This window comes from Scyliorhinus torazame, chromosome 4, assembly GCF_047496885.1.
Source record: "Scyliorhinus torazame isolate Kashiwa2021f chromosome 4, sScyTor2.1, whole genome shotgun sequence".
NCBI classification, from domain to species: domain Eukaryota; kingdom Metazoa; phylum Chordata; class Chondrichthyes; order Carcharhiniformes; family Scyliorhinidae; genus Scyliorhinus; species Scyliorhinus torazame.
The window spans coordinates 333,686,369-333,698,129 of record NC_092710.1 but is presented as its reverse complement, the minus strand read 5'-3'; the positions used below and the strand labels follow the sequence as shown (position 1 = coordinate 333,698,129).

At 47.4% G+C, this 11,761-nt stretch overlaps 1 protein-coding gene across 1 annotated transcript in view; it reads left to right on the top strand.

Moving 5' to 3' along the window:
- parp1 (poly (ADP-ribose) polymerase 1) overlaps positions 1-11,761 on the top strand; it is a 114,386-nt gene that overhangs the window by 5,601 nt on the left and 97,024 nt on the right. Inside the window, exons 2-4 of the mRNA XM_072500222.1 lie at positions 6,035-6,197; positions 8,160-8,275; positions 9,393-9,607. Coding sequence (XP_072356323.1) covers positions 6,035-6,197; positions 8,160-8,275; positions 9,393-9,607 — 494 coding nt within the window. The remainder of the gene's footprint in view (positions 1-6,034; positions 6,198-8,159; positions 8,276-9,392; positions 9,608-11,761) is intronic.

Genomic DNA, 11,761 nt, shown 5'->3' with positions numbered 1-11,761 from the left:
CTTTGGAACGTTAAAATGAACCTTCACTGGTCCAGCCTCAACTGAAATATTACGCCTTAATCATTGGCGCCACACTTTCGAAGGAAGGCCAAAGCTTTCGAGAGGGCGTGCAGATTGAGTGGGGTGCTCTGCAAAGCAGTGTTTGATCTTCCCAATGTAGAGGGAGACCACATTGTGAGTAGCAAATACAGGCATATACTAAATTGCAAGTATTTAATTCAGAAAAGCTTCACGAGAATGGCTCCAAGGCAGGAGGATTTCAGTCTGAGGATAGAATTGGGAGAACCTGGGGTTATCCTTAGAGAAGGGAGGGTTGGAGAAGGGATTTCATAGAACTCTTCAAAATCATGGAGTGTCTGGGTGGAATAGAGAGGGCAGGTTTAGATAGGGGGAAATGTTCCTGTGGGCAGAAAGATTGAGAACCAGGGGACACTGATACAAAGTGAATGGCACCATTATGCAGAGTACGGCTAGAAAGTGGCGTGTGTGGTGGAGGAAGATTCAATCATGGCTTTCAAAAGGGAATTAAATAAATACCTGAGGGGGTAGAACATTGCAGGGGTTCTGAAGGAAAGGCAGGTATTGTGTGACTGGCTGAATTGCTCATGTAGCGAGCTGCCACCCGATTTAATGGGCATGAATGATGACCTCCTGTGCTGCCACTGTTCAGTATTGTCGTGCTGGAAGGGCATTGTAATGGTGTGGGTTAGTCGTCCCTCAGTTTGGGTGAGTTTTGTGCTTATTGAGGTGAGGAATGCCAGTCTTGTGGAACGCAATACCTTGCAGCTTTACGTACCTGGTGCCAGTCAAGATCGTACTCTCCTTGGGCAGCACGGTGGCACAGTGGATAGCACTGTGACTACGGCGCTGAAGACCCCAGGTTAGAATCCCACCCCTGGGTCACTGTATGGAGTTTGCACATTCTCCCAGTTGTCTGTGTGGGTTTCACTCCCACAACTCAAAAAGATGTGCAGGTTAGGTGAATTGGCCATGCTAAATTGCCCCTTAATTGGAAAAAAATAATCATTGGTTACTCTAAATTAAAAAAAAAAGATCGTACGCTCCTTGGCACAAGGCATACAACAGCCTTGCTCTGTCATTTTGCAGTGCAGAGTTGTCTCTACGAATAACGCTAGCGGTGTAGGCTCCAGGCCACAAGCTGCTGGTGGCAGAAGCGCTTACGGAGAATTTCTCAGCACAAAAACAGGCTGTCCGGCCCACCTGGTCCATGCCATGCTCCACACGAGTCTTCACCCATCCCTCTAACCCCATGAGCAAATCTGTCCGGTTCCTTCTCTCCCTCCTGCTTACCTAGCTTCCCCTCCAATATATGCAATCCATTCCCTTCATCTACTCTGGTGACTGGTTTCCCATTTTAACCACCCAAGCGGATAGAACTTTCTCGATTTCTACTCAATTTATTTGTTTCTGTCTTTATATTTATGACCCTTGATTTAGGGTTCCCTGTCGAACAGCAAATAGGAGCAGGAGTGGGCCATTCGGCCCCTCGTGCCTGCTTCACCAATCAATATAATCATAGCAAATCCTCTATTCCCCCCCCCCCATACCCCCAAACATATTTTAGAGTCTGGAAGTCCATCTCCTGAAGGATATTCAGTGACTTGGCCTCCATGGCCCTCTGTGGTAGAGAAGGCTACCCTTCCAGCACTCTGAACGTATTTCTCCTGGACTCCATCCTAAATGGCCTGCCCCATATCCTCAGATTGTGACCACTTGGTCTAGAGACGACCCCCCCCCCCCGAGGAACCCGCAACCACTCTGTCTAGCTCCATAAAAGTGTTATACTCTCGAAGAGAATGATATGTTGGGGATTACGGTGAATTAATCTTTCTACCTTGGATTGTTAGCAATATCACAGCGATGACCATCCTTGTGAACGAGGGAGGCCGTTGAACCCATCTTTTTGCTCCTTCCTGCAGAAATGCCCTGCAGTCCCGCTCATCCCTTCCACTGCAGCGTCCAACTGTTTCTGAAATAGTTCCAACAGCTGTCTGCGGGGACTCATTCCCATGCGCTGCCCGCTCTTTTTGTGAGGAGGGGGAGGGGGGCAGTTTTTTCACCTGCATGCCGGCCCCCCCCCCCCCCCCCCCCCCCCCGGAGCTGGGAAATCCCACTCATAAACCCAGCTATCGCCCTCCCTTTCTCAAGCCGCTGCTTATACCTGCCTGTCCGACCAAACTTTGGGCCCCTGTCCTAACAGCCCCTCATGTGGCTCAGTGTTTTGTTTTGTTTGATCGTCTCTGCGAAGCCCCTTGGGGATCTATCACTGCAATAAAGGTGCTATATAATTACATGTTATTGTTGTTGTTGACGGTGAGTGCAAGGTTTACCGGAGGCCTCGTCACACTCTTGCAGTAAAGCAGCGTCGGCCAATTTGTGCACCGCAAGATCCCACAAAGAACAGGCAGTTAATGGTCAGCTAATGCCTCTTTTCTTCAGCGATGTTGGCACTGTGGGGTGGGGAGATTCCCCTGCTCTACCGACTCGCACCCTGGTGGGAAAGAGGGCCTGGCATTTACACGGCAACAGAGAATACATTTTCATCTTGCTCGGGTTTGTGAGGCTGCAGGATTAGTGAGTGGAGCAGAGACCGTGGCCACGTTTGGTTGATGTTGGATGCGAGATTGGGCCAAAAAGCCAATAACCTCCCAGAAACAAAGATCTCGGAGCAAGGAATTGTTTGCAGTTTGGTTTCATTGCAGCCATTTTGGACGAAGAAGCAAGGCTATAAATATTGATCAGTTTATTGAAGAAATGCCGATGGAGCTCTTTACTCTGGATGTAACAGGATGGTGGGATGTTCAAGGGCGGTTACTGAGCTTTTAATATTTCAAGCCTCGGGAACCCAGTGAAGGGGATAAATCCCCCACCGAATTTAAGCCTTGGATTAAAGGCAATCCTTTGGTCCCAGCTCGCACCCTTGTTTGCTCTTGAATTCGATCTGTAACTTGTACATTTTCTTTCCCTCCTTAATAAGCTGTGAAACCCTGGGTGACGTTTGACTTGTAAGCTCTCACAGAAGTGGCAGGAATATTTTGCTGAATATGTAACGTGTATAAAACAAAAATAAAGTTCCATCCTTTTGTACCAGATCACTACAGACAAAAACCCGTGGGTTCTTGTTGCTTTGACCCATTACGAATTGTTACGCTCTTTGAGTAAAGTACTTTTTCTCAGCTAAAAAAAAATATTTCAAGCCTCGACCTACATTATGTGCCAGAGTGACTTTGAGGCGAACATGTTATCAGCCAAGCTAAACTGGGACACCGTGAACGATCAGATTGCAGTCCACCTACATAACACAGTCAACCGGTCCAAGTAGTTGTTTCCCTTCACAAACCTAAAACAAAGAGAAAAGCTGCAAATCTTCACCTGCTGGAGACCGAGATTCCCTGGGTAGCAGTATGGCTTCTGTGTTAGAAGGCTGTGGGATTAAACCTCACCGCAAGGCTGGAGCATATAATTCAGGCTGATACTTCCAATGCAGTACTGAAGGAGTGCCGCACTATTGTGAAGTGCTGACTTGTGAATGAGCCGTTCAACCTAGGCCCCCCTCTGCCCCCTCGGGTGGATGTAAAAGATCCCACGGGTCCATTTTGAAGCTTTTGCTGTCTTTCCAGGCCGATAATTATCTGTCGGTCACCATCGCTCAAACATTTATCTGGTCGATGTCACTTAACTGCATCTGTAGGTTTGCTGCAGATTGGCCGCCATGTTTGCTACTATACAACAGTGGCGACATTTCAAGGTCTGTAAAATTCTGATGTCACTGAACGTTGCTATTTTCTTTCTTACCTTCCTCCTTTTTCGATGCTCCAGGCTATCTAGCCAATCAATCAGCTCAGTGTTAATAAAACAATTCGGACTTGCACACCATCATTGGGGAAGGGTTATGAGCGCCAACATCCTTCAGTGTCGAAGTTGCCCCAGTGTGAATTGTGTGCCCTTGCAGTCGCCGATGTTGCCCCAGTGTGAATTGTGTGCCCTTGCAGTGGCCGATGTTGCCCCAGTGTGACTGTTTTGTAAATTGTGTGCCCTTGCAGTCGCTGATGTTGCCCCAGTGTGACTGTTTTGTGAATTGTGTGCCCTTGCAGTCGCCGATGTTGCCCCAGTGTGACTGTTGTGTGAATTGTGCCCTTGCAGTCGCCGATGTTGGCCCAGTGTGAATTGTGTGCCCTTGCAGTCGCTGATGTTGCTCCAGTGTGACTGTTTTGTGAATTGTGTGCCCTTGCAGTCGCCGATGTAGCCCCAGTGTGACTGTTTTGTAAATTGTGTGCCCTTGCAGTCGCCGATGTTGCCCCAGTGTGACTGTTGTGTGAATTGTGCCCTTGCAGTCGCCGATGTTGGCCCAGTGTGAATTGTGTGCCCTTGCAGTCGCTGATGTTGCTCCAGTGTGACTGTTGTGTGAATTGTGCCCTTGCAGTCGCCGATGTTGGCCCAGTGTGAATTGTGTGCCCTTGCAGTCGCCGATGTTGCCCCAGTGTGACTGTTTTGTGAATTGTGTGCCCTTGCAGTCGCCGATGTTGCCCCAGTGTGACTGTTTTGTGAATTGTGTGCCCTTGCTGTCGCCGATGTTGCCCCAGTGTGACTGTTGTGTGAATTGTGTGCCCTTGCAGTCGCCGATGTTGTCCCAATGTGACTGTTGTGTGAATTGTGCCTTTGCAGTCGCCGATGTTGCCCCAGTGTGACTGTCGTGTGAATTGTGTGCCCTTGCAGTCGCCGATGTTGCCCCAGTGTGAATTGTGTGCCCTTGCAGTCGCCGATGTTGCCCCAGTGTGACTGTTGTGTGAATTGTGTGCCCTTGCAGTCGTCGATGTTGCCCCAGTGTGACTGTTGTGTGAATTGTGTGCCCTTGCAGTCGCCGATGTTGCTCCAGTGTGACTGTTGTGTGAATTGTGTGCCCTTGCAGTCGCCGATGTTGCCCCAGTGTGACTGTTGTGTGAATTGTGTGCCCTTGCAGTCGCCGATGTTGCCCCAGTGTGACTGTTGTGTGAATTGTGTGCCCTTGCAGTCGCCAATGTTGCCCCAGTGTGAATTGTGTGCCCTTGCAGTCGCCGATGTTGCCCCAGTGTGAATTGTGTGCCCTTGCAGTCGCCGATGTTGCCCCAGTGTGAATTGTGTGCCCTTGCAGTCGCCGATGTTGCCCCAGTGTGACTGTTGTGTGAATTGTGTGCCCTTGCAGTCGTCGATGTTGCCCCAGTGTGACTGTTGTGTGAATTGTGTGCCCTTGCAGTCGCCGATGTTGCTCCAGTGTGACTGTTGTGTGAATTGTGTGCCCTTGCAGTCGCCGATGTTGCCCCAGTGTGACTGTTGTGTGAATTGTGTGCCCTTGCAGTCGCCGATGTTGCCCCAGTGTGACTGTTGTGTGAATTGTGTGCCCTTGCAGTCGCCAATGTTGCCCCAGTGTGAATTGTGTGCCCTTGCAGTCGCCGATGTTGCCCCAGTGTGAATTGTGTGCCCTTGCAGTCGCCGATGTTGCCCCAGTGTGAATTGTGTGCCCTTGCAGTCGCCGATGTTGCCCCAGTGTGACTGTTGTGTGAATTGTGTGCCCTTGCAGTCGCCGATGTTGCCCCAGTGTGACTGTTGTGTGAATTGTGCCCTTGCAGTCGCCGATGTTGCCCAGTGTGACTGTTGTGTGAATTGTGTGCCCTTGCAGTCGCCGATGTTGCCCCAGTGTGACTGTTGTGTGAATTGTGTGCCCTTGCAGTCGCCGATGTTGCCCCAGTGTGACTGTTTTGTGAATTGTGTGCCCTTGCAGTCGCCGATGTTGCCCCGCTGTGACTGTTTTGTGAATTGTGTGCCCTTGCAGTCGCCGATGTTGCCCCACTGTGACTGTTGTGTGAATTGTGTGCCCTTGCAGTCGCCGATGTTGCCCCAGTGTGACTGTTGTGTGAATTGTGTGCCCTTGCAGTTGCCGATGTTGCCCCAGTGTGACTGTTGTGTGAATTGTGTACCCTTGCAGTCGCCGATGTTGCCCCAGTGTGACTGTTTTGTGAATTGTGTGCCCTTGCAGTCGCCGATGTTTGACGGGAAGGTGCCCCATTGGCACCACTATGCTTGTTTCTGGAAGCGAGCACGGGTGGTGTCGCCTGCGGATGTTGACGGGTTGTCGGACCTTCGGTGGGAAGACCAAGAGAAGATCAAAAAGGCCATTGAAACTGGAGGGGCGGGCGGAGGTACGATATATTCTGACTTTTATGTTTTTACTGTCGACATCCTAGAAACTCTCCCTACGACCTCTTTATCCTCCCTTCCTCCACTGTCACTTAGCTGAAGCTTAAAGCCCCAACTTATTCTACCTCTCAAACCTCTTCCACTTGGCTTTCAAAATTAAACTAAAACAAAACATTAAAAAACAAATTAGAATGAGAAAAGGGACTGTCCTTCTCCCAGTTATCTCTTTCCCTTCCCCTGCGTTTCCTCTCTTCACCTGTGCATTTGAACTCAGTCCAGGCAGCTCGAAGAGCAATAAATACATTTATTCAAAATGGTTGTTATTTTTAATTAGCTTGATAAAGTGAAACAATGTTTAAAAAGCTGAGTGTAGCAGTGGTTTTGATTGGTTAGGTGGTTTGGTAACTTGACAATTCATGTCATCTGATTATAGATTATTGAATTTTAGAACAGTGCTGAAGGAGGCCATTCGGCCCATTGAGTCTGCACTGGCCCTTGGAAAGAGAACCCTACTCAATCCCCACACCTCCACCCGATCCCCGTAACCCCACTTAACCTTTTTGGACACTAAGCGTAATTTATCATGGCCAATCCACCTAACCTACACATCTTTAGACTGTGGGAGGAAACCAGAGCACCCGGAGGAAACCCACGCAGACATGGGGGGAACAGAACGTGCAGACTCCGCACAGACAGTGACCCCAAGCCGGGAATCGAACCTGGGTGCCTGGAGCTGTGAAGCAACTGTGCTACCATGCTGCCCCTATATTGAGATGCTTAATGTACTTCATTCAAAGCTGAAAACAAAGTTTCTTGCGATGTTTCAGTTGTACAATCTTGGCTATGTTTTTCCAAAGTAAACCTCCTGATTTAAAAAAAAAAATACATTGGAAGCCTGATTCTGCCATCTCAGCTCACCAACCATATTTTCACAGTACAAATTCTTGGGCAAAAACCCACCTGAACATCCAAACTCGTGATGTCAGTCCTTACTGCCTCGTGTAAACCAGCCTCTGTGCATGAGGAAGATGGGAGCATGTTTGTAGTTTTACATTGTGATTGTCCTCCCACCCTGCCTGAGCTGTGCCTGAGACCCTGGGCGACCTAGCATCATGGTTTTATCTACCATAATATTTCCTGTTTGCCAGGGTGCTCTATTTGACATAGAATCCCTACAGTGCAGAAGGGGGCCATTTGGCACATCGAGTCTGCACCAAATCTCTGACACAGCAGCTAACCTAGGCTCATTCCCCCACCCTCTCCCTGTAACCCCACCTAACCTGCATATCTTTGGACTGTGGGAGGAGACTGGAGGATCCCACGCAGGCGTGGGGAGAAGTGCAAACTCCACACACACACACCCAAGGCTGCAATTAAACCCAGGTTCCTGGTGCTGTGAGGCAGCAGTGCTAGCCACTGTGCCGCCCAATGAATGTCATTGTCCTGGAGTTTAGGGAAGGGTTAAATTCTAACACTAAGACCGGTTGGCCTCAGCAGTTTGAGATATCCACAAATTGCTGAGAGCACACACTTTAAAACTTCATTTATGCCCTGACCATCTAATCACAGAATGATAAAGCACAAGAAGGGAGGCCATTTGGCCCATCATGCCACCTATCCTATTAAATCCCACTCCTTTTTCACTACATCTCTAATGTTTTTTCCTTTGGGTATAGTCTTTTCAGAAATCATTGTAATTTGGGACACTATCAAATCTCCCCTTCATTGTCTTTAACAAACAAACTTGTATTTGCTGCCTAGAGGGAGTCAATTCCAGCTACACCAGTCTCTTCAGCATATAAGAAGTTTGAAACCATGAGGCATAAATTATGGCTGTTTTGTGATACCTGTATGGCCAAAACATTGACTCATTTGACCGCCGGTGGGTTCCTTATTAAATATGTAGGTATCGGGTTTCTATGCTGCGTTGCCTGGTCAAATGTGTTATTTTTTTTTAAACACAGGAAAAGGTGGCGAGCAGGGAGACGGAAAAGGGGAGAAGACCCTGAACGACTTTGTAGTGGAATACGCCAAATCGAACAGGAGTGTATGTAAAGGCTGCAGTAAAAAAATAGAAAAGGTGAGGAGATGTTGAAGTCACTCCTGACATTGAAGTGTGAGAATAACGCAGTCTGGGAGTTGGGACCTGGTTAGAATAACACAGTCTGGGAGTTGGTGCCTGGTTAGAATAACACAGACTGGGAGTTAGGGCCTCATTTTGCATTATGTACTTTTAAAATTTGCATCGGTAATGCAGGAGGAAAATAATCTCACTTTCATTTAGTTGTCAGTGGATAGTACTCTCTTCCCTCTGAATCGGTGGATTATAGTCCCATTCTAGAGAGTTGAGCCCATAATCCATGCTGACACTCTAGTGCAATACTGAGGGTGTACCGCACTGTCAGAGGTGTTGCCATCTGCCTGAGGTGTTACGCTGAGGATTTCTTGGTGGTTGGTGCCAGAGTGGTCTTCGCTGTTAACAGCAACAACCATTATTCCTCATGGAAAGAAGCTCCATGGGAGTCTGGTGAGGGTAGAATTGAGTTTGGCTTCCTTCAGAGTTTCCTCCCACAGCATGAGGCTCAGTATGACACGTGGTAACGCATGTTGTGGGTGTGTTGAGGAGCCTCTGGCGAAAGGGCTAATGTTTTGCTGCTGGAGGTTTAGGCATTTACTGTCCTTTTCTTACATTCAATATTGGAATATGGGTGACGCTGGCAAGGCTGACTCTTGTTCCTCAGCCCTAGTTGCCTTTGAGAAGGTGGTGGCGAGCTGCTTCCTTGAACCGCTGCAGTCCATGTGGTGTCGGTGCATCTGCCGTGCTGTTAGGGAGTTCAACTAATTTGACCCAGCGCCAGCGAAGGAACGGCCGATACATTTCCAAGTCAGGGTGGTGAGTGATTTGGAGGGGAATCTCCAGGTGGCGATGTTTGCATGTGCCTGCTGCCCTTATACTTTCAACTGGTAGAAGTGGCGGAGTTGGAAGGTGCTGCTGAGGGATCCTCGGTAAGTTGCTGCATTGGAAATTGAAGATGGTACACTCTGCTGCCACTGTGCATCGGGGTGGAGGGCGTGAGTGGTTAAAGTGGTTGAGCAGAAAGTATAGCTAAGCAATCCAGCCATCCTTCCTCCCTCACCTCACCACCTCTCCCACGTTTCACCGCTCTTGAAAAATCCTTTGCATTTCTACCAAACAGGATACCGTCCGTATCTCCAAGAAAATGATCAACACTGAGAAGCCGCAACTGGGGATGATCGATCACTGGTACCATCCTGACTGCTTTGTGGCTAGTAAAGCAGAACTTGGCTTTCTGCCCACCTACAGCGCTACCCAACTGAAGGGCTTCAATGTCTTGAGTGCAGAAGACAAGGGAGAACTGAAGAAGCAGCTTCCAGCTGTCAAGAGCGAAGGGTATTTATCTAGTCATGAATATACAAATGCCTGTGAACTTTGTTGTACTCTGCACTCAAATACGCACAATAAATCTCGGGTATCCAGTATTCTGTATATAAACCATCTGAACCCCTCGATTAGATTCCAGTCTGTAATCACTCCCAGGTATCTATTATTCTATATATAAACCATCTGAACCCCTTTATTAGATTCCAGTCTGTAATCACTGCCAGGTATCCATTATTCTGTATATAAACCATCTGAGCCCCTCGATTAGATTCCAGTTTGTAATCACTGCCAGGTATCCGTTATTCTGTATATAAACCACTCGAACCCCTCGATTAGATCCCAGTCTGTAATTACTCCCGGGTATTCATTATTCTATATATAAACCACCTGAACCCCTCGATTAGATTCAAGTCTGTAATCACTCCCAGGTATCCATTATTCTATATATCAACCATCTGAACCCCTCGATTAGATTCCAGTCTATAATCTCTCCCAGGTATCCATTATTCTATATTTAAACCATCTGAACCCCTCGATTAGATTTCAGTCTGTAAGCATTCCATCTTGCTGTTTAGCACAGGGCTAAATCGCTGGCTTTGAAAGCAGACCAAGGCAGGCTAGCAGCACGGTTCAATTCCCGTAACAGCCTCCCCGAACAGGCGCCGGAATGTGGCGACTAGGGGCTTTTCACAGTAACTTCATTTGAAGCCTACTTGTGACAAGCGATTTTCATTTTATTTTCATTGCTCTACTCCCTTTTATCCGAGATTCTCCAATTTCCTTTTTTAAATTAGACCAGACACCAGAGAGCAGACAGCTATTTCCACATCCTCTTTTGTGCAAATGTTTTTCCATTCTCATTATATTCAGTGAGTGCTGATGAATTTTCATATGAAAGATGCTTGAAAGACTGTTCCAGTGCGTTTGCAGATAACCTTTGTGTGGTACAATGGTTTTTAACTAGTGTATCGTTTGACCCAGAAATTCCAAGTCACAGGTACAACAGCTACCACCTGCATTTATATAGTGCTAAGTTTTAGTGAAAAATCTCACGGTGCTTACAGCAGTGATTATCACACTGTATTTGAGACTGAGGCACCTGAGACATTAGTTGATGTGATCGAAAGCTCGGTCAAAAAGGTTGGGTGATATGAAGTGACTTAAAGGAGGAGAGAGAATCTAAGAAATAGGAGCAGGGATAGACCGTACAAAGGCTCAAGGAGGTTGAGAGGCAGAGGAGTGTAGGGAGGTAACTCCTAAGCTCAGCATCTAGACGGCTGAAGACGTGGCAGCCAACATAGGACGACAAAGCTGTTTAGCTTTGTCGACAGGGGCTGTTTAGCACAGGGCTAAATCGCTGGCTTTAAAAGCAGACCAAGGCATGCCAGCAGCACGGTTCGATTCCCGTAACAGCCTCCCCGAACAGGTGCCGGAATGTGGCGACTAGGGTGTCGTCTTTTAAAAATTTTCCTACTCCAAGACTGTGAAGAAAACAACTTTACAACTCGGTTTCGATAAATAACTTTGTCTTTATTGACCAAAGTCTGCATGCAGATGGCTACAGGTTAGAGAGAGAGAGAGCTGTTAAGGTAAACCTGCTCATTCTTTCTCAAGCTCGCAAAGACATGGAGAAAACGTTCAATATTTATACAAAAGCTGTATCATTTTACAAAAACAGACCTTGTTCAAAAATGTCAATACAGTCATAACTTCTGATCAAACATGTTGTCATGGAAAGACCCTGACTCGGCTTATTTGCAGTATTTTGTCTTTAGAGGATTTAAGACGTGGTCCTATTTTGTTTTTCACCTCTGCCCTCATGATGCCTTGACGCAGATGGACCTAGGTCATGAGGAGGTTGTGTTATTAGGACATTCCTAGATCGTGGCTTTGTTATCAGGTTTTACTAAGGTCAGGCACTATTTTCCCTCTTCTGGCCTTGTATGATACAATTATGTGGATTCTTAGCTTTGTCTAGTTTGTCAGGGTCTGATCTTGGCACTTAGCTGACACAGCTGTCTTATACTTGGTTACATAAGTTGGCTATTTTTCCCATCATGCTATTGCTGAGTTTGTACACTTTCACATTCCCTCCTGTTGTCCCATCAGGACAACCACTCAATTTGTTCAAATAGGGATATTCAGGAGACGTGTGTAAATACA